The sequence below is a fragment of the Taudactylus pleione genome, unplaced genomic scaffold (assembly GCF_031769625.1).
Source record: "Taudactylus pleione unplaced genomic scaffold, aTauple2 ptg000758l, whole genome shotgun sequence".
In the NCBI taxonomy this organism is placed as follows: domain Eukaryota; kingdom Metazoa; phylum Chordata; class Amphibia; order Anura; family Myobatrachidae; genus Taudactylus; species Taudactylus pleione.
Genome location: NW_028285160.1, coordinates 7,500,105 through 7,523,669, shown reverse-complemented (window position 1 = coordinate 7,523,669; position 23,565 = coordinate 7,500,105). Strand labels below are relative to the sequence as shown.

The 23,565-nt window shown below is 42.6% G+C and overlaps 1 protein-coding gene across 1 annotated transcript; it reads left to right on the top strand.

Moving 5' to 3' along the window:
- Positions 1-819: 819 nt before the first annotated feature.
- Positions 820-23,551, top strand: TOMM7 (translocase of outer mitochondrial membrane 7). The gene is made up of 3 exons (XM_088457357.1): positions 820-1,068; positions 14,360-14,408; positions 23,167-23,551. Exons 1-3 carry the CDS (start codon positions 966-968, stop codon positions 23,180-23,182), a joined length of 168 nt encoding a protein of 55 aa, XP_088313483.1. The 5' UTR covers positions 820-965; the 3' UTR covers positions 23,183-23,551.
- The last annotated feature ends 14 nt before the right edge of the window (positions 23,552-23,565 follow it).

Sequence of the window (23,565 nt, the reverse complement as noted above, 5' to 3'; positions counted from 1 at the left end):
GGACTTAGGTGTAGGCTGCGGGGAAGGGGGGGTTAGGCAACCCCCCGGGGGACTTAGGTGTAGGCTGCGGGGAAGGGGGGTTAGGTTTAGGCATTTGGGGGGGAGGTTAGGGTTAGGCACCCCTAAGGGAGGGTTAGGGGGGGGGATTAGGTTAGCGATACTTACCTTAGGGGCGATCGGCATCTTCACCCTTGTCGGGCTGCCGCTGTTGGGATTTGAACCGCCGGCTGTACAGTAATACCTTCTACACCCCTGCATAGGGGCCATTTATCAATGGTTGATGCTAGATCCTATGTGGAGAAAGGACCTCTGTGACGTATCAACCACGTGATACGTGGTTGATACGTCACAGAGCTGGACCGCTCCTGTGTTACCATCCACGTGGGCATAGAGGGGGAATAAATATTTGTGGTGAGCGTAGCAAGCCACTGTGCCCGAAGCATAGCCAACCCGCAAGGGGACACTTTTGGTCCCCCGTTAGCTTCCCTGCCCCCCCCCTTTGATGCTGGGTCAGGTGGGTGTGACGTCACAGGTCCATTAGAGCTCTCTAGTCTAGACCTAACCATTTATCAACAAATTACATGGGGGGGGCGACGACGACGACGACACCCCGCTGGCTGCTTCATTAACACTACCACTCACCAGCGTGCAGGTCAGTGTTTAATACATGTACAAAAACAATACGCGGCGAGCTGCAAAGCTATAATTTGTTGATAATTGGGCCCCATAGTTGGCAATCACGAATCCCAAGTACAGAGAAGTCTTCCAGACCTCATCAAATATGTCTGCCGAGGCTTCCTGTGTGAATGTTGCAGTTGCACCCGAAGCACGAGGTGGCGCTCTGAAACCTCAGCACGCCAGACTGACGCTCTTCTCTGGCCGGCCTGTGGTAGTGCTGCTGCTACGTTTCCGCTGTGTGCTGCAGCGTTTCTCCTCTCTGCCTGCTGGTGCCCTCTGCAGCGGCCATGCCTGAGCTCAGCAAGGAATCCAAGCAGCGCCTGCAAAAGGTGTTCAAATGCGGACAGTTCACCGTCCGCTGGGGATTCATCCCCCTCATCCTGTACTTAGGTTAGTAGTATGTCTTATATCCACATCTGCTATACCACTAGTGCAGGCAGTGCATGCTGGGGTTTGTAGTTCCACAAGAGCAGGACACTGACACACACACACACGGGCTGTATACTGTACGGATGCTGTGATATTCCTGTGTATGTAGCTCACCCTCCGTGGTGCTCTATGGCTGCATCTGATCTCGGAGCATATTTGTGTGGATATAGTCATCAGTCAGGTCACACTGTAACTGTCTGTGTGCTGTGCATATGCCATAAAGAAAGTCATATAGTGCAGCAGCAGATACGTTTGTAAGAAAGCAGAACTGAGTGTTATGTAACTTATGTACAATATAAAGGTCACAGGTTTAACAGTAGCATTAGCAAAGGGTGTAGTTGTAATAGGTCAAGACTGGGACGGGGTTCAACCTTCACACCCGTGTCTAGAAGGCTGATTATGCAATTAGGTGTGACACACGTACACATAGTTACAACTAATTACATAATCAGGATATATATATATATATATATATATATCTCGTACCGCCCTCTCCTGTAGTGTTATTAATTTATCGCCCTCCTAATTTATTTATCTTGAGAAAGACCCACCCCCCATTTTTTTTTTTTTAAATATCCAAATCCTTTCCCATTTTGATTTCATTCTTCTCACTTCACCTGTAATTTATTCCCCATAAGTCATTGTAACGCCATATAATTCATACTAAAGGACCCATTTATCCAGGAGACATAACCCCTTCAGCACTCGCTAAAGAAGATATGTCCGTCGTTCAATATTTAACAAACAGCGGTAAACTAAGATTACAAGTGTTAATCACTGTATCGCTTGCACCATTCAGCGAAGCCTACCAGGCATTGCAGAGTCCTTTGCCGGCTGAAAGTGCCATGCACATGTGCGTGACAGAACAGCCCACTGCTGGCAGCAATAGGAGGATACAGTCGAGTAGGGGGACATCGCTGGATCTTGCCGGAAGGGTAAAGTAATGTTAAATTTCAGTGGCATATTGTTAGTATTGCTGGTATTAAGGTTCATTACTAAATGGGACCCTAAGCCCCCTTCATCCTGCCTTGTAATTCATTCTTTACAACTCCACTTGCCAATGATGCTGAGCAACAGCACTGTGTGTGTGACACCTGGTTCTGCTTCTAGTATAGAGATGGACATTGACCATTGATGTTTAGCGAGCATCAATGGTTTGCTTCAGATGGTCGATGTCTTTTTATTGATGATGGTGGAATTCCAATGTTTCTCTGCCATCGTTTGTTGATTGTGCCTCTGCAATTTTTTCCCCTGTGCGTCGCTTAGCCCCACCTTCCCGTTATCTGGCCTTAATCCCCCCTCCTTCCTTTGCTGATTGGCTCACCCAGCAATGGTTCAAACTGTTCAATGGCAGTCTCTATGCTTGTTTTTTGTGGAGGGTGAGAGGAGAGAAGAATATATATATATATTTTTTTTTTTAGACATTTTTGATCTGGTCAGTCTTTTGCTGCACTTAAAGGAAGAGAAAACTCCTCCCTTCGGTGATCCCTGTAAGTCCCTTAGTGCTTCAGCCTAGTGATCATGTGCTGCGTCCTGGATGACCCTAATGCACAAGCACGTATCGATGGAGTGTGGACAAAACTCATAACACATACCGGCATAACAATCCTGCAAATATGTGGAAAGCAAACTTCAGTGGATTTCTGTTTTATCGCTTTTTGTAGTAATAGCTGCCGGATTTCTTTCGCCATTCAAAAGAATGGAGATGGCAAAGTCGTTACATTTTTGCAGATACAGTAGAGAAAATTTACTTTCTCTATGGTCTCTGCTTTAATACGTGGATGCTTGATGTAAGTTTCAAATTGCGCAGGATCTAGCTCTTTAGACACTTAGCACTACATCATACATCTCCCCCTATGTCACAAGGGTTATAACGATGTAATGTGGCATTAGAGATCAGTTTTCTAGAGCAGACCAACCACATAACGCATAGAATGTGGGCTAGGAGGACTATGGGACTAGTGTAAAGGATTCAAGGAAACGATGAACACAGATAGAAGTACAGTTTCACATTTTATACAAAACTATCTGTTGCCCGCGGCTTCACCCACAATGAAATCACAATCTTTTAATTTGAGGCGTTCTAGTTGTGTTGCATTGCATAGGAACCCTGTCTCCGGAGTGGCCCATGTGACCAGCAGCGCTATACAGACTGGTGGCAGCAGCTCCTTCACCCACCACTCACACCACTGTCACTGTGTGTCCTGTGCAGAGACTATGTAGCCTATCCTATTCACCCACCACTCTCACCAATGTCACTGTGTGCCCTGTGCACAGACTGCTATGTAGCCTATCCTATTCACCCACCACTCACACCAATGTCACTGTGTGCCCTGTGCACTCACACCAATGTCACTGTGTGCCCTGTGCACAGACTGCTATGTAGCCTATCCTATTCACCCACCACTCACACCAATGTCACTGTGTGCCCTGTGCACAGACTGCTATGTAACCTATCCTATTCACCCACCACTCTCACCAATGTCACTGTGTGCCCTGTGCACAGACTTCTATGTAACCTATCCTATTCACCCACCACTCTCACCAATGTCACTGTGTGCCCTGTGCACAGACTGCTATGTAGCCTATCCTATTCACCTACCACTCACACCAATGTCACTGTGTGCCCCTTGCACAGACTGCTATGTGGCCTATCCTATTCAAGTGAACGTGGGCCCAAAGCAGCTCTCCCACCCCCACACTTCTTACCAGCCGCACGCATGGTGCCACACCTATATATTGCATTGATGTCAATACATTTTTTTTGTTATTGCTCAGATTTAACTTGACGTATCGAGACGAATACAAAGTGCAGATTATTTCTAGGAGTTTCCACTACAAAATGTTGCAGATTTCATGAAAATCTGTTCTGTAGTTTTTGCGCCAACTTGGAATAAACAGACTGACACAATGTTCTTATTATATTAGTATAGATGTGACAGGAAACAGCTGAGATATTGGAATAAAAGGGAGATAGATGTAGAAAGGGAACTTGTTTTAATTATTTTAGCTGCATTTAAAATAGACTGGAGAGTACAGAATTAATATCTGGGCTGAAAGGGAAAGTACAAGAACCTGAATGAGCACTTTGTGGAAAAGAAAGTAAGTAGGGAGTCAACTTGTCAGAATACTGCATAAAGTATCTATATCAGGAGTTCCAAACCACAGTCCTCAAGGCACACTAACAGTCCAGGTTTTAAGGATAGCCATACTTGAGCACAGGTGTCTTAATTAGTACCGCAGTTATTTTGATAACCATCTGTGCTCAAGCATGGATATCACTAAAACCTGGACTGTTGGTGTGCCTTGAGGACCGAGGTTGGGAACCACTGATCTATATGGTCATTTAGTCACATTTTGCTTTAGCCAATAAACGATTATTATAATATGCCAACATATAACTTAGTTTATGGTGGGGGGAGCAGTTGATTCATACATTATAATAAGTGTAGCTGATGAGGAGAATGTGTGTGACTCCTGCAAGGCAGAAGCGTAATCAGCCACTAATACCCCTTTTCCACTGGCCAAAATACCCGGGTTATTGCTGTGTCAACCCGGGCAGTGGCTCAGTGGAAAAGGGTCCTAGGAAAAAATCCCGGGTTGATCGACCCGGCATTTCTTCCCGGGTCTTGAGCATGGTTTTATGCGGGTAAAACCCTGGCCAGGCTCAGTGGAAACGGGTAATAGTACTTACCCTTGTTGTCAAGCGTGTGTCTGACTGTGCAAGGACTGAGATGCCTGCTTTGAATGTCTTCAGATGGTGTAATACAGCTTGTTGTGTCTTTAGACTATTGCACCATTGAAACTTGCAGCGGCACTATGGTAGGGGCAGAGTTTCCATATTAATAATGCGTCCAATGTGAGCGACTAAGTGTCTGTGTGCGCAAGAAATTCAATGACACACCTATAAAATTCCCGCCGCCATTGGTAGTTTTCCCTCGTATCCCATAGAGGTGCACTACCATAACTGGGTGGCGTGCGTTGCACTTTGCATTTAATTTAATTCTCCCCAATGTATGTAATGCATTGATGTCAATAGAGTGATCTCCATTGATCTAACAACATATAACAACTGCATGTATTGCGTTTGAACTTGGCTTAATAGCTGTGTATGTAAACACACACGCACCTGTACTAATAGCAGGTACTAGATTATTGCTGGCACCTAGAAGTTGCTTATGTCAGTGGGCCTGATTCAGCAAGGATCGCTATTGCAATCGTGTACGCAGATGGCCGATTATTGCGTACTGCGCATGCGTATACATTGCAGTGCGCGAATGCTTCACTGCTATCACGCAGAGCAATCACATAGTGAGTGACAGGCAGAGGGCATCTGGGGGTGGTGACGGAAGGGGGGGGGTCAGAGAAACATAGGCATGCCAGTGCATTTGAACGTCGTTACTGGGGCGTGCATAAATTGGCCCCTGCGACTGCATACCTAGCTTGAGTGCTCACTGTGTACAGGAAAGTTAGCAGTTTAAAAGTGAGGCCTGAATTGCCATAATTGTGCGAGAGGCTTCGATGTTACCGATGTTTTGGATGGATCGTAAGCTATTATAGATATGCGAGAGGGGAAGTGGGTATCTGCATGCGAGCGCTTTGCGATTGCAATTATAAGCATACTTTCACAGCAGAACTGCGTGCACGGTTGCAGCAGCGATCCTATCCTTGCTGAATCAGGCCCAGTGTTAGTGCAAGTGATTCCCCAACTCCTTAAAATACATTGCATGCTTCTAGATAAGACAGACTTCTGAATTCTCCGTTTTTACCCACATCTGATATTGGTCAGGTCAATACAACCTTTGTAGTGCGCCCACCATGGCTGCCTCACCTGGTACACTCGTGGATGGGATGAAAAATACATGGACCTTATTATTATATTGGGACCCTACTCCTAGCATCAGGATGCTGCAACCACCCATTTTGTGTCATCTCTTCTAGGCGTAACCTATTCCTCCCAGGGTAATCCTACGTAGTGCACCCAAGATGGCTGCCTCATTTGGTACCTTTGTGGGTGGAATATATAACCCATGGAAGTTATTTCCCAAAATGTCTGCACCAACCCTGCAATATGCTTATTGTGCTCTCTAGGTTTTGGTTGATTTTAATTATCTCGGTGTGGTTTTCTATTTTTTTGCAACACCAAATCCTTGTACAATGTACCATGTTTTCTGATGTCTGTAAAGCGACTTTGAGTCCTATGGGAGAAAAGCGCTATATAAATAAAATTATTATTATTATTAATACAGACACCGGAAGTAAATGGCCATGAAGTTAAAATAATGAAACCAGTTGTCTTTGCACATGATGCAATTCTAAGGAATTACAGTAAAGAACCCGTGTGGGCTGAAGTGAGGAACCACCGTTCCCCACGACTGTGGTAATTAATGTGGGTGTATTTCACACTCCTTTGCTAAAAGTGCTATGTGTTTTTACTTCATAGCTTAATACAGGGCAGCGAATTGTAATAATAATAATATGGGTATGTATTATTGTTCAGATATTAAAACCACATCTGTACATGTTTCTTTTCTATGTGGTTTGAAAACAATGCATTAACTCTCAATGCTCACGCCAGGAAAAGCACTATTCAGACCTCTTGTACTTCCTGAGTGTTTAGTCATCTTCCTCGTTGGTTTGAGGGCGGATCTGGTGTCCTCATCTTGACATCATAAGGAGTTTCTACATTTGAATGGAAAATTGTTTCACTACCATTCCACAACAATGAATTGTGAATGGGAGAATCTCCACTAGTAAGCAAAGCAAAATAAACAGGCTCTGTCTAACATCCACAACTAGTCTGGGCTATTCCCGACTAAACATGGGGACAGTTATTCTTTGATTTATCTCATGCCCCCACATGCAGCACTGTGCATAGAATATTTAATCATTCACTAGTCTCTTCCCCGTCAGAGTTTACAGACCTAAACTCTTTAGCACGCACTGACATTTTGTGTGAGGCCAGGTATCCTGCCAGCATGTTTTGGACTGAGTGTATATGCTTTCTAAACGAAGAACGAACACTTGTCTACACAGGCCGATCTGGTAACACAGAAGCCTGCATCATCCTGTTCAGCCCCCCTCTCCTGGGGATATAATTACTAAATGCGAGCATGGAGGTGTTGCTCATAGCAACTAATCCGATTCTAGCTATTCGCTTCTAGAAGGTGCTAGATAAATAAGTAGAATCTGATTGGATGCTGTGGGCAGCACCTCCACTTATACAGCGTTCATTCTAGCACCCTGCACCTTCTAGCACACCCTGGTCTGTATCTCAGCAGTTTGTTGCATTAGCTGAGTGGGCTAGAAGCACCACAGCAGAGAGCGACACCCCAGACAGGGAAGAGGAATTGTACCGGTTGTGACAGGAGCAGAGTTCTAAACTGAACACTACTTATATAAACCCGCATTTTATAAACCCCCCCCCCCCCCCCCTGCTTTAGAGGCTTACCAGCTTCTTGCTGAATAGTGATTTGGCTCCTTTCAGTACCCCTGGGTTGTGCTTGCAGTATGCAGTCGGGAAGCTGGCGGACCTAATCCCGACAGCTGGCTTCCCAACTGCTTTATCCCGGCGAGGGTTAAATGTCAGGCGTCTAAATCTAGACGCCTGTCATTTTACCGACGCCGGGAGACCGGCGCCCGGTATCCCAATCGAAGTGATGCCGGGCACGGACAGCTGCGGGAGGGGAGGGTTAGCTATAGGGCTCCCGGGTGGGACTTAAGCTGCATACACACACAACAATTTTATTACCAACGATTTTATGAATGATTTTCTGTCAGATTTTTTTAAAGTGTAATGAACTATTTTTTTGAACTACAAACGATGTTTGCATATTCCCTTAATGAAAATCGTTGAGTTGACAAGTCTGACTAAACTACAAACGTGAACGCGCATGAACGATAATCGTTCGTTTGACTCAGAAAGTGAACGATTTTTTCAAACTATTATCGTTAAATTATATCGTTTAACGATAATCGTTCAAAAAATTATTGTGTATGAGGCTTTAGGATTAGGCACACCCCCGGGAGGTTAGGAGAAGGGGGGGTTTAGGGTTAGGCACCCTCCGGGGGACTTAGGTTTAGGCGGCGGGGAAGGGGGGGGGATTAGGGTTAGGCACTGGGGGGAAGGTTAGGGTTAGGCACCCCTAAGGAGGGTTAGGGGAGGGAATTTGGTTAGTCTATACTTGCCTTAGGGATGATCGGGATTTTCACCCATGTCGGGCAGCCGCTGTCTGGATTCTAAGTCCGGCAGTAAATCATACCGATTCCTGCACACCAGGTTAACTGTACAAGTCAGTACCCCTGGACTTTAAGTATAATGGAAACATAGTCCATAAGATCCCTGACCATTATAGAAATATAATTAAATGTGTGGATAAAAAAAAAAAAAAAACAGTAACCAAAACACTGGTGCAATTAGTTTCTAGAACTGGCTGATTTATTGCACCTCCATAATACAAAGAGAAGATTGGATTGTTTTCAATTCATCGTCATTCTTTTGCTTCTATTGTTCCAAAGTAAAATATTCCTCATTTGCAATCCAAAGGGAATTCGAAGACTTGTGTTTTGATACATAGGGATTCCCAAGACAGATGTTTTTTTAATTCAAAAGGTAATTCAAGAGAAAAACAAACAAACTCAGTGTGATGCAAATGTTTCTCCACGGAACTCCACCACAGAATGAGAGATGAGCCAATTGACGGTGATTACCCTTATCTCTTCCACCAATCAATAAACTGCTTTCCTACATAGCTGCCGTTTTATTAGCTGATAGCAATGGAAGTCCTCCTGACTCCCTCCTTTGATCGCACATCAGTGAAAATGAATGAAATGTTTATTACTGTTGGGGTGGGGGATGCCAGTGCTGTGCAGTGTTATTGATGTCCATGGCCCTTTCATTTCAGTGGAGTTTCCACATGTAGCATACGGATCCATTGAAATGAATGGTCAATAGAAATCGAAAGGGGAAATGCAGCACAACACGGGTTCAACCTATGGAACACATAGGAGCCAGTTTGGGTTGTACTGTACTGTAACGTTTCTTTTAATAGCAACAGTGCTCATATTTAATTAGTGGGAAGTGTGATGCTGTATATACATTTCTCAAGTAACTACTTCCCCTTTTCTTTTCGTGCCATAAGACATTTTTGTCTTAGATTCTTTTTACACCTCTTCTATGGTTTCCATTCCCTCATGTCTGTAGTACTTCTTTTTTGTCACGATTGCTACTAATAACGTAACTTTTTTTTTGTGTGTGTGTGAGGCTTCTACACCCCCCTTCTTCTACTAGTAATTACATTTACTCTCCAATTGATATACCCATGTTGAAAACAGGCCTATCAAATTAGTGTATTGGGGGCTGCATGTGGCCCTTCGGCATCTGCTCAGACTTTAAATTACATATAGAACCCACGCTTATAAAGTGTAATCTCTTCTAGTCACATTTTATTTGTTTATTCAATCATTAGTAGTCAGGTTATCGGGTCAAACAATGGGGTCCGATGCACCACAGTAACATGCAAATGCAGACATTACATGTATAATTTTATCATGGAATTAAAAATAATGATGCTGACTAAAGTTTGCAGTTTATTACTTGCAGCCTACTCTTCATTAGCAGAGAACATGAATGTGTTTGTCACGGGGGCACCAAGAGGGGTGGAGAGCAGGTACTAAGTACCGTTGCCCTGGTCAACAGCCCCGTAACATTTCTTGTCTCTCTGCAGTAGCAGCCTCTTGCCCCAGCTGTGCAGGGTCCAGGGAGGCTGCTGCCGCTGAACTGCTGCATCTGCCCCTGGCTGTGAGATGCACAGCGCCATCCCTGTGCAGCACTCGGCACTGCATGCATTTTTTTTTTCTAGGGGATGTGGCCTTGCCTAGACTATTTGGCCACGCCTCTCCAGCACCCAGGCCCATCACGGCTCTCTACGGTCCTTGTTTGTAATGTGTTGTCCAGTGATTTGTTTAATCGCCCTACATAATATGTTCCATGTGAGTGCGTGGTGTGCACAAGATCAGATGTGTTTTTTCCACAGGACAAAGACCATCTCAAAAATGTACTTGGACATATATCCCATGTAGTTTGGGTTTAGTTTTCCTTTTACAGGTGAATATTAAAGCTTTGCCGTTGAAACCGCTTTTCCTTCTTAAACTCTGGGCATTCTGTTGTTTTTATCAAGACCACTGAGCTTCACGGTTTCTGTTTGATATTCGTTATCCTGTGTCTGTTTATAGGAATGTCAGAACATGTTATTTGTACACATAAGCAGTGTAGATTTATGCTACATTTCAGTTGGACTTAGACATAGGCCCGTATTCAATTTGTCTGGACTTTTCGCCTGCTGGACTTTTCGCCTGTTTTCCAGGCGGAAAAGTATCGCGCTTGTGCCCGCTATTCCCCGTATTCAATTCCAAAGTAGGCGAAATCGGGAACCGGCGAAACCTGGATTGGCGAAAAGTAATGTCAATTTTCGGGTTTTGTTCCTAGGACCCCCCTAAAGATGTCCAGACATGGGGGTTCAGTCGTGGTACCCCCGTTTAGCCCTGCAGAATGTGTTCTGCTTTTTTAAATAGCCGCACTTAGCTTTGTTTTTTATTTTTTAAAAGTGGTCCCATCAAATTTGGGGTACATGAAAATGGGTACAAGCATATTTTTAAGTCCCTAATCTAATTTTTTTTAAATTCTGCAAAAAAGCACCTGCCGCATACTTACATTGCTATTTTTAAACACTGTTCCCCTATTTATTTATTTTTTCTTCCCAAAAATTTTATTTTTTTGGGGGTGTCCCGATTTAAAAAAACAAAAAACAAAAACAAAACTTTTTTTTGCACATTTTGTTTTAAGGGGGCATTCCCAAGGGTGCAGGCTATTTTTTTTTTTTAAGCCTGCACCCCTAAACCTCAATTCTGCATTTTTTTTTCGCCTGCTAAAGGCTGGCGAAAAATTGTCCCCTTTTTTTACATTGACTCTTCGCACCGGCGAAAATGACGTCATCGGCGATAAATTATCGCCGATTCCGACACTTTGCCTCAAATTGAATACGGGCAATAGACTGGTATTACAGTGGTATGTGTGAGTTGGTGTGGGCACTGCACAGTTTAATGCAGTGCACATGCGTGAAGTAGCACTGCGATCACGTATGCAGAAAGAAACCGTTGCAGAGTGAGTGATGGGATATCGGCATTTGGAGGTGGTGACGGGGGAGTGGTCGGAGAAACCACTACGTGATCCGTAGTGAATCAGGCTTAGTGTTTCTACTTTCATTTAAAATCTAGTTGTACCTAGCGTGGAACGCTTTATCTATATACAGTTTGCCATTCTGTCTGATTACACACTTTTCAGGACTTATGTACCTCTCTTCCTGAATGCAATACAAATCTCTGTCATACAGAGAGTAATATAGATACACCAATTTTTTGACACTGGGTAAAGGAACTATTCTTGCCGAGGTCCAGGGGTTAATAGTAGATGACGCATGGTGACTGGGGAAACATTACACCCAGCACTAGAGGAGATTTCCGATGTTACGTCTGTGGTTCTCTCTCTCTGTTGGTACATAAACTGTCAGCATCTGGGCACTGTAGCCTGCCTCAGAGGAAGTGACCACATAACTATCACAGTGCAGAAATAACTTGTAGCATCATCATTAGGTATCATTACGTAAATGTACAGTCTTCATTTGCGCAATGATCTGAGACATTTTTATGTTGTGACTGTCCAATAAGTAAAGTGTAGTTAATTTAGTATGTTCAATAAGAAATGGCTGTATCTGCTACCATACAATATAAGTATTTAATATACTGTAAGTGCCAGTAGTAGTAGTATTTGTGATCCGATTGTCAAAGTAAGCGACATCTGATTGGCTGTGAGTTGCCTGGCTGTCAATCAGGCCTTTAAATTCTGCGCTCAACTTATGTGTTTTGCTCCTAGGGCAGAGCATGCAACAGTGTGCTGAAATAGAACCAGTTATATTCAATGCACCCATTTTTATAGCCTATTCATTCCTATAGCCCAATTATTTCAATGGACTATAGCAATAATGAGCAACAAACATAGCTGTAGCTTCCCTACATCTGTAGGGGGCGCAGTATATTTTGTCAAAATTCATAATGTTGACATTGAGCATGTCAACATTATTAGAATATCGACAAAACAACCCTGGTGGTCTAGCAGTGAACTACTTGGTATGGTGGGCCCAGCAGTTCTATCGGTGTCTTCTAGGGATTGTTGTGACTTCTGGAGGATCCTGCGGCACTTCCGGTGGTGAATATATAGCTAATCCTAACCCTCCCTAGTGCCTGACCCTAATCCTTCCCTCCCATAGCCTAACCCTAAGGGGTACATTTTTAATAAGAATCGTGTCTGGTCCCAGATTGCCTGAGTTTAAACAAGCACAGCATTGCTGAAACACCGGCCACTTTTGATTGGCTAGCAAACAGGCCAATCAGCAACCTGGCTGTTGATTGATACAGCTCTTCAGTCTGAAAATGGCTTGAGACATGGAGTTGTTTTATTTTAATGGCCGGGGACACTACTGGACTAGAGGACCTACCTACTCCAAGTGGTAGGGGAGGTTTTTTTTATTTTTATTTTTTTATAGCCAAAAAAACAGGATGCTACTAGAGAACAGGACTGGACACTGGGAACAAGGTGAGTATAGTGCAGTGTTGGCTAACCTTGACACTCCAGCTGTTGTGGAACTATATATCCCAGCATGCCCTGCCACAGTTTTAGCATGCCCTAATAGCAAAACTGTAGCAGTGCATGCTGGGTTATGTAGTTCCATAACAGCTGGAGTGTCAAGGTTAGCCAACACTGGTATAGTGTGATTGTATGTAATAAACTTTTACGGTCTATGATGTGTGTGTGTGTGTACTGTGATTATTCTAATGGTTTTTTTTTTACAGTGGGGGTACCAGTCGCCTGCTGGCACTTGTCATTCTACAAGTGCCAAAGGGAAGGCACGTTAGGACCTGTAGTCCCACTGTGAAAAAAAACAATATTACCCTATTATAACTATTACTCTGCTTGGAAGAGCCCTGGGTTTCAGCCTAGACCTGGGGTGCTCAGGAGAGGGGGGGTCCCCATCTCGCCTGGGATCCCTGCCCTGGGCTGACTAGTTTGGGGTGTTAATGCTTTGCATTACATGTGCTTGTTTTAAAAATACAAGGAACCCCATGCCATTTTTTTCCCCAGTATTTTTAAACCAGGACTGGCTCACAGAGCCTAGGGCTGGTTATGCTTTTAAGGGGGGACCCCACGTCATTTTAAAAAAAAAAAAAAACGCCACCCTTTTTTGGCAGAAACATGCACGGATCACACTGATCTGTGCATGATTGTGCTAAACACACTGCTCAGGAGGTAGTCTATTTAGAACTTCTATTTTGGACCGAGTTTGCTTAGATTACACTTGTGATTATAATCCTAATTCTTGGTAAATTCCGGTATTGTATTCCTGTCTATGGAAAGTACCTGCGAGTTTGGCCGATGGTGTATTTATTTCTATTTATGTTTTCACCCGAGTTTTGCAGAAAGTTTCATGATTTCTCACCTGAGTTTGCCTTTAGTAAATTTGTGCGTTATAAAAAAATTACCCCTGGATTAAAAAGTGATCATCTTGTAGATTTCCCTGTGGGTTAGGTCACCATCTAGTTAGTTTTCTCTTTTGGACTGCAAATTAAGCACATTTGCTATTGGATTAAAAACAAGAATGTCACTGGATTAAAAGGTTCAGGAACTCCCATTGGATTATGGTGGTGCAGTAACGCTGTGAACAGTGGTATTTTGTTTAGTGATTTATTTAGTGTTCCCGCCAGGCTTACCGGGTGAATAGATACTCAGTTTAATGGTTGCTACGTGCGGATCTAGGGGCATATGTGTATCAAAGCTTGATGTGAGATAAAACTGTGAGATATAGATCACCAACCAATCAGCTTCTAATTTACATTTTGCAGGCTGTGTTTAAGAAATTATAGTTTGGAGCTGATTGGTTGGTGATATATATTTCACTATTTTATCTCACATCAAGCTTTGATACATATGCCCCCTTGTGTACAAAAACAAAGTCTTTGATGCCCTATTAGGTTAAACATCAAAAACTCTGGCCCGTATACAGTAACCTTTATGTCCCTGGTATTACTGCCTCCATTGAACTAATGTAGATTTCGTAATGTTTTTCACATAGTCACCTAATGCAAGCTCCCTCTGCCTGATTTACATTTACTAAAATCTCATCACTATCTTCTATTTTAGGTTTCAAAAGAGGAGCTGACCCTGGAATGCCGGAGCCCTCAATACTAAGGTAATTATGGCAGAGTACTAAAGGTGCACATTGCAATACTTCTTTTTAATTCGGAAGACTTAAACGCTTCTTTGATCCATAAGTTAAATTATACTGCTCTGTCATGAACTTGCATGTTTCTTAATTGTTTTAATACATTCATTGCGCCCCTGAGAATGCTTTAAGCAGGTTGCGAATAAAGTAAATATCCTGATGTGGCACTTAACTAAAATCTATACACATTGGGAGCCGATTCAGTTGTACAGGTAGCTGGTAGTAACCGATGTTCAGGTCGCTTTCAAACTAGAATAATATGTGAATCCTATCGTAACACTTTTAAATATACATTTTCATAAAAGTCCTCCATTAAGCAAAATTTTCTATAGATTATTCAATTATTAATTTGTTCAGAATAGGTTAGTAATAGGTCAATAGTGTCCAATAATGTCCTTGCTGGAGGAATTGAAGGTTTGTGACAGTGCAGATGGATTTTAACCCAGCTGGATCATTCTTGCCCGACAGGGCAGTATCAGTATAATAGACTTGACCAAAGCCTATCGGCGGCTCAGTATATCTGGAGACTGGGTGCTGCAGGTCAACAGGGAGAAAATACAAAGTCGCTGTGACATGTCTCAGGAATGGATCAAGCCCAACCATTGTCACGCTGCTCTGTAGCTGGTGTCATCACCAAAGCAGTGACTCATATTGTGGTAGCTTTCTCTGAGCTGGTTGGCTACCGCAACCTCCAGGTATTAATATTTAGCCAATTGGCTTTGAGAACTCCATAAAATTTTAATAATTAGTAAAAAGCAGATCTGCAGTTTAACAAGTAATGTAATAAGCGCCCAACTGGTGATGTGTCTGCATATTCAGCACTATTGTGCAATAGGTGGGTCATTTTCTAAACATAAATCTGAATAAAACAAAACATTTTTGTGGGTGGAATTTGTGTTTTTATGATATAGTTCCCTTTGGGATACCCTGCTTGTATTTCTTAATCAATTTGCAGAGGAGTTTTATTTGCATTACTGACTTCCTTAATTGCGTTTCTATAGTTTCCCATGTGAGGTTTCCCTAGGAGTGCTCTTGTTTAGGAATGCAAATGATATTGGCTGATAACTGCACATATTTCATATAATACAGAATCAAAATGATGTATAATTGCTAGGATTTCAAGTGCAGTTTCTATTTTGATCGAAAGCTCACGCATTTCACAAGATGTGGCGATTTTGCATTGCCGCATTGATTTGATAAGCATTGTTAGTGAAAACCTATGGCATCTCAGATGGGACAGTTGGTGCACAGTCTATAAACACTCTTCTTTCTGGCTCCTTAACCGCATATAAACTCTGAAAATCTGCACTAAACCAGTGGGCACACCTTTTTGTCACCAAGTACCAGTGTGCTATTCTTTTGGGACCAAAAAGTGGTATTTCCTGATAGAATCTATACTTGAGGTCAGATATATAATATATTCTAAGACTTTCAGTGGGATTTTCAACCACGGGTAGTTTAGCTATGCACTAAAATATTTTATGTAATAGGGCCATGAACCCCATGCACTGGCATAGCACAGGGTGATTGGCGCATGCAGCTCTGGCTTCAATTTAAAAGAGTTTGATGTCATGTCACATAGATCTTCCTTTTCACTTCTTCCTGGTTGGGGCTATATTGTTGCTTATCGCATATGTCAAAAAGGAATCCGAAAGAGTAAATAGTTTGTTATGCAAAATCTACTCTTAAGTCTTATATACTATACTGTAGTCACATTTTTCACTTTCCAATTCTGTAAATTTGTTGTACTTTTTTTTTTTTTAATTTATTTCAACAAAGCGCAAGTTGTTTTTTAAATATAAACGGGGATGGAGCGTGGGGTATGGGGATATAACAAGTGATGCAATTCGAACTTTGTTGCAATCACTTACAAGTCCAGCAAATGGAGAGGCAAAAAATATAGCAGTGTTCGCAAATACGCGCTATATCTCGTATTATACCCGATATTGGGCACTGGGGACCCACTTTTTTAAAGTTACCGGGTCCCCGGGGATGCGCTGCGCTGTGGCCAATCCCTGACAGCTGGCTGCAGCACAGCGCGTCCCCCTGCAGAGACAGACACAACGCTGTCTGTTAGAGCAGCCAATGAGAGTCAGATAGACTCTCATTGGCTGCTGCTGTGGAAAGCCGTGCTGGGATCAAGTGTCTGATCCCAGCACCGGCACAGCGTCCGGGCCCGGCGCTGGGACAATGTTTGTTCCCAGCGGTGGGTACCTGGTGAAGGGACCGCTTGGTCCCTTCCACCAGTGGTGGCGGGAGAAGCTTGGCTCCGGGCGCAAGCTGAGCGGAGCTCGCTGCCCGGAAGCCAAATAGCGGCGGCGGTTGTTTGGCACTGTCTGCGAGCTTTTGGCTCGCTGTCCAGCAGCCAATAGGAGGCAGACGCGACGAGCCACTCGCGGCTCGCCGCATCATAGGCCCGCCCACTCGCGCTGTCTTGAATAGACGCCGCTGAGCGGGAACGTTCAGTCCATCGGCGGAGGGGAGGAGCGAGGACCTCCTGAAGAGAAGAGCGGCGCGGCAACATTTCCGGCTGCTGCGCAAGAGGCCAGAAGACGGCGTGATCAAGAAGGAACAGGCGGTGCCGCTGGCCAGGACGGGCCAGTGGCAGAAGACTGAAGCTGAGGGCCGAAGAGGACTGCGGGGGAGGAAAGCAAAAGAGCTAACGAAGCTCCCCCTGCAGCCTCTTCCACCATACCAGTAGGCGGCCTTGGGCCACCGGTATTTTACTCCTTCCTAGACCACCAGGGTTGTCGGGCACTAGGCTGCTGCTGGGGGCACTGCACAGGGGGACTGCTGCTGGGGGCACTGCACAGGGGGACTGCTGCTGGGGGCACTGCACAGGGGGACTAAAGGGCATTCATATGCAGCATAATTTTGTAAGGGGTATTACTGCATACCATAATGTGTAAAGGCTGGGCTTTGCTGTGTGGCATAATGTGTAAAGGGCATTAATGTGTGAAATAATGTGTAAAGACCGGGCATTTATCCTTTGATAAATATGCCTATTACCTAAAGTGGCTAACCATAATATCACTTCAAAACGGGACACGTGAATTAATTACAAAGGTTCTGTGACTGGCTGACTTCATGCCTAGATTTCGCCTGGTTTTAATGAGCCACAGAACCTGTGTAATCCATGAGTGTCCCAGTTTAAAGGGATGATATGGTAAGCCTACTTATTCACTATGGGTTTTGTGAACAGACAAGTCATTACCTGAAAGATCATGGAGGCATTAAAACATACATTTAAGGGGCTTGTGGGGATATCTGATGCTGTTGGGGGTATCAGATCTGCATTTTAGAGGCATGTGGGGATGTGTGGTGGCATGTGGAGAGGTCTGAGGCATATGGGGAGCTCTAAAGCATAAATTATGATGGGACCCAGAAATGGTCCGGTAGGACCCCATTTTTTTTAAAGTGGTGGGTCCCTGGGACCCACAAATTTTGTCGCTCACCGCGATCACTGATATAGTCCTAGATGACCTAAAAATCTCAGGGTGGGTGTTGAACAGCCAGAATAGAAGTCTGAGGTTTGTGGTTGGGGGTGAAAAGGAGAAGCAAAAGGGCTAGGATAAAGTGGAAGAATGAGTAGGGACATATGGTGGGGGGGGATGTTGGTAAAAAAAAAGGAAACAACTGGATGACCAAGCCTGCCGAGAATTACACCGAACCACAATTGAATGCGAGTAGGGGTGTTGTGATGCAAGATCTAGTTAGACTAAACACACTTAAATTTATAAGAACATTCTTGTCTTGTGAGATGTTCTCGGGTGATATGTGTTCCATATGCGTTGATGGAAGGTGGTTCTGTTTTTTTCCAGTTTTCAGCTATTGAGCAGTTGGCAGCATTGTATAGTATGTGATGGGCATAATAGGAGACAGATCCCAGTTGTAGTATACATCAAGTTGTGGACAAAGTTCCAGTTTGGTCCATGTTTGAGGCAAGACCACCATATGTGGACCAGGGAGCCATCCCAACCACAGTCCCTCCAGCATCTTATCGATGAAGGACAGATGGCTCGCAGATGGGTTGGAACTTTTTGCAATCAGTTTATAAGCGTTTTCCTTATTTTTGCAATGCCCTTCCAAATCCTAACCCACTCCTCCGGGTACAAGGTCTCCTCCTATGTCCATCTCCCAGGTTTCCTCTTTCGGGGCTTTTACGGGTTGGTTGTGGCCAAGTAGCATGCTGTATGAGTTCAGATCATGGGAGGGAGAGCACTGAAGGCAGAGCGTTTCTATGAGTTCTGATTTCAGTGCCCACTAGATGAGATGTGCAAGAATTTCTGACCTGGAGCTGTTGAAAAAGCAATCCTGAAGGTCCGAGAAATTGGGGAAAGTATGCAATGACTCAATATCCTTTCAGAATCCAATATTCTGGGTTCAGTGGATAAATTATGGGGATATATTTTGAGGATTTGGGATGAGTTGGAATACTCTGGCATTAGCAGTCCTAGATAGATAACGTAAATCTAATGGTGGGGAGCAAAAAGATTTTGGGAAAGTCTGCTTCTAGATCTGCACAGACTCTTAAGGCAGTGATTCCCAACCTTGGTCCTCAAGACACGCTAACAGTTCTGGTTTTAGTGATATCCAGGCTTGAGCACAGATGGTTAAATCAAAATAACTGAGGTATTAATTAAGTCACCTGTGCTCCACCTGGACTGTTAGTGTCTCTTGAGGACCGTGGTTGGGAACCCCTGCTCTATGGGGGATATTTGCTAAAGTGCGGGTTTACAAAAGTGGAGATGTTGCCCATAGCAACCAGTCAGATTTTAGCTATCATTTTCTAGAAGGTACTAGATAAATAAGTAGAATGATTGGTTGCTATGGGCAGCATCTACACTTTTGTAGAACCAACACTTTAGTAAATATATTCCTAAGGTGGGTGTAAGAATTGCTTGAGAAAAATAAGAGGCAAATAATATTTCTGGAAGTTGGTAGACACAAACCACCTGCACTAATCTGCTCGTACAAGATCAGAAAATGGGCTCTTCGGCATCTGACCAAATAAATATGGAAATGGTTTGCTGGAGAGTTTTTAGGAAGGATAACTGGACACGAACTTGGTGAGTCTGTAAGATATTGATAAAACCTCTTCAGAATATTAATTTGAACTATATTGATACATCCTGTCCACGATATACAGAGATCCTTCCAGATGTAAAGCTGCATACACGAGGTACGATATCTTTGAACGATAACTATCGTTCAACGATATATTGTTCATTTTTATGCTGTAACGATGCGCGTTCCCACATGACCGATAACGATATCTATGATCGTCCCGTACATGCAGGCCAACTTGCACGATATTGTCAACTTTGCCTGTTCAGAGATGTGGCAGGATGACTTCACTGAAAGATATTTTTGAAAGAGATCTTTCAAGTCGTCGGTAGTACAGACCGTACCTTGTGTATGCACCTTAAGAGGCTCCAGCATATAAAACGTGATATGGGACTGGTCTCCCTCCTAATGTTCTTGATGGGAAATGAAGCAGAAGCAAAGCCATTCGCTAGAACAGACGCAAAGTTTAAAATAAAAGTACCATGTACAAAAGCAATGTGAAAGCAAAAACCTGGAGGGTAAGACGTATTAAAAATTAGTCCATGCTATCAATGGCCTTTTCGACTTCCATGGCGACTATCAGTACATGGAGAGTTTGTGTATTCGCTACATGAATATGGTCAATTACTTTGAGGTCTGTGGCTTGCTCACCCATAACGAAACCAACCTGGTCTGTGTAAACCAGAGAGCAAATAATAAAGGCCTATTGAACTGCTAGAATTTTGGCGAAAAGTTTTGGATCTACATTCCATAATGAGTTGGCCAGGTACTGGTATGTATGGAAGTATCCCATCCCTTCTTAGGGAAGCTGTCACATCTATCCTAGTGTTTTTAATGTAGTCATTACAGGATCTTGGTAGGTTTAGTGGCGCAAAGTTGCTTAAGCTACCCCTTGAAGACCAGAATATTGCTGTATGTTTTAAAATTAGTGTAGTGCTAATAACGTTTGTTAGATATAAAGTTCAAGGTCTTTAATTTGTTGTCTCTCTTCCGTGGAAGAGATTTGGATAAGCTCTTCTGAGTTAATGGCATGAGAGGTGTAATCGGTCATTATTTTCTCAGAACTTAAGGAATGCCTGGGTGTGTCTGTCTCGAACGCTAATAAAGATTACTGTTTATCAGTTTTTGTCCATTTTCTGGCATTTGGGAGCAAATTCCTGATTGTCGTCAATTTCTTCCATACCTTACCAGATTTTCATTCCAACCAATCAACTAGTTGGATGGTTGGACAGAAAATCTTGACGTGTGTACCCAGCTTTAGAGTACAGTAGAGCTGGCACTTGGTGTGTTTGATTAGAAACATGTCAATGAAATAATAGTGGGGAGCAGGAAAGTGAATGAAAGTACAAGATTATGATTAGAGGACTCTCCAGGAGTATTATATATAAATGTTAAGATTTGAAATGGATCAGGAATTGTGTTCATTAATTTTTTTGTGTGTGTTTTATACACATCCAATGCAACCTGACAAAATGCATGTTAACGATGAACTTGGGCAAAATGTTTGTTACTGAAAACTACTTTTTATATCTTCTGAATTGCTCACTCATTTTTTTTGTTTATTTATAAATTTGATTATTAGCGTTCAAGTCTACACTAATGGAAAAGTCACTTTAACTTTTAGTTATTTTTTATTTTTTTTCCCCTCTTCCTCAATTAACAGATGCCTCCTTTTGCTTTACATGGTATAATCCAGGGGTAGGCAACGTGTGGCACGCCATCTGCAAAATTTAAACCAGGAGTAGGCAACGTGTGGCACTCCAGCTGATGTGGAACTACACATCCCAGCATGTCCTGCTACAGTGTTAGGGCATGCTAACAGCAAAACAGTGACGGGGCATGCTGGGATGTGTAGATCCCCATCAGCTGGAGTGCCACACGTTGCCTACCCCTGGTGTAATTTTTGCAGCTATAGTCATGCATGTTAATATCACGTGCTTTAGGTTTCTGAGGAAACCATGCCCTTGTAGTGATAACCCCCTACTGATGATATTGTAGGAACTCTCACTAATGCCAATACCGTGCTCACGTCATCCTTGTGTCCGGGCACAAGTAGTACATTTTAAAAACAAATTAATGTTCTGCATTTAGAAGATATATGTAAAAATCTCCACATTGCATATCCGCTTACATGAGGAACTGCCAAAGTATTTTACATGATTTTAGCTGACAAAGGGAAACTACTGTTTTTCTGAATAACCTCCGTAAAGAAGGGAAACCCTTGTTTTGTAATGTGTCCATCCAAGAGGGCGGGAAAATTGATGTAAATAATTCCGTTTGCAATCCTAAACAAGTAACCAGAATCTATTTTTTCTTTTTCTTTCATATAACTTAATCTAGAACGATTTTAAAGCCAGTTGTTGATTGGTTGCAGTTGTAATCTTGTGTCATTTACTAGTAAAGTGGTTGCAGTGATCAGCAATTGTACCTCATTCAAGCCAGAAAAACAGATTTTGTAATGAATTATCTTTATTTAGAGATCACTTGACATGTACAGTAGTGCTACTAGAATGTTTGCCAAAAAGTTAATATCTGCTTAATATAAGTAAGCTGCAATATATTATAGCACTATATAAGTAGATTACACACAGGGTTGGCTGGTTTAAACCACCTTGGTGTAAACCAAATAGTTTAAAAAAAAAAAAAAAAAAAGTAACATTTTTATTTTATTATGCTGTGACTACAGGCATGGTGCTATGACTTCTTAAAAAAAAAAATCCTATTATAAGAGAATCCCCCTGGTATTATAATAGGGAGGGTGAACCAGATCAGAGAGGTATCCTCCTAGCAGAGAGAGACTCCTCCTAGCATCAGCTAAAGCTGGGTACACACTGAAGTGATGTCGTCGTTTTGTAACGGGAGAAAATCACAACTAACATTCTCCATCTTAAAGTAGGTAAACGACTCCAACACAATAAAGAGGCAATACACAGAGAAACCTCCGTTTAATCTCCTTTTTGTTTATTTCAATTCAAAACCTTCAGTCCTACTGAGATGAGTGGAAGGAAGAAAGACCTAGGGGTATATTTAATAAAGTGAGAGTTTGTAGAAGTGTAGATATTACCCATAGCAACCAATCAGATTCTACTTAACATTTAACTAGCACATTCTAGAAGATAATAGCTAGAATCTGATTGGTTTTATGGGCATCATCTGCACTTCTAAAAACTCCTAGTCTGGCTCCTTTTTGATGAGATAATAAAACGTAATAGCTTTGGGTTGTTAATGTTAGAAAGCATTAAAACATGGTTGATCAAGGTTTCTAATACATAGCAATGTTTCACAATATTAATATAATAAGCGAGATCCATTTTTTTTTATCATTAAAACAGTTTTAAAACTTATTGTGTATGATCACTCATTCATAATTGAGCCCCTAAATGTATTAATCTGTTTTTGTTCTTCCTATTCTTTTATGAGAAGGTGAACCGTTCACTTGTAGTTGGGATTTGCTGCTAGAGAGCTGTGGTAGATAATTTGTTATTTGAATAAGTATGTTGGAAACCTCTTTTAGGCTTTTCTGTAGAGGGACCTAGACCCAATGTTGTAGTCTGGGATAGTAACAGTAGTTTTGGAGGAACTCCTCCTTTTAACAACACAACAAGCTTAAAGTGCAGTAGTTGGATGTAATATGAAACAAACATTTATTTTATTTCAGTTTATTATGGGGATGAAGGATTCCGCATTCCAAGCAGTTTAAGACGTGAATATTCATCACTGGTGGGTCGGAAGAACAAGGAAACCTGGTGCCGTGACTTACGAGCTGTTATGTTCTGCAGCCTGGGTATATAGATCTGCTTACTTAGGACAATGAAGCAGCAGAACTGCAGGATATCAGCTGGATATATTCAGCGAATACAGTTTAAACAAGAAATGAAAAAGAACAAGCAGCAGAATTGTAAAGGCCTTGTTCATGTTACAGGCATTTGTTACATTTTCATGTTCTGTTTTCTATGCTGATGTTCTAACGCTGTACATTTTTCTAACTTGATCATTTGTCTTACTGTCTGGCAGTAATAAAGAAAAAAAAAATTAACTATTAACTATTCTGTCTTGT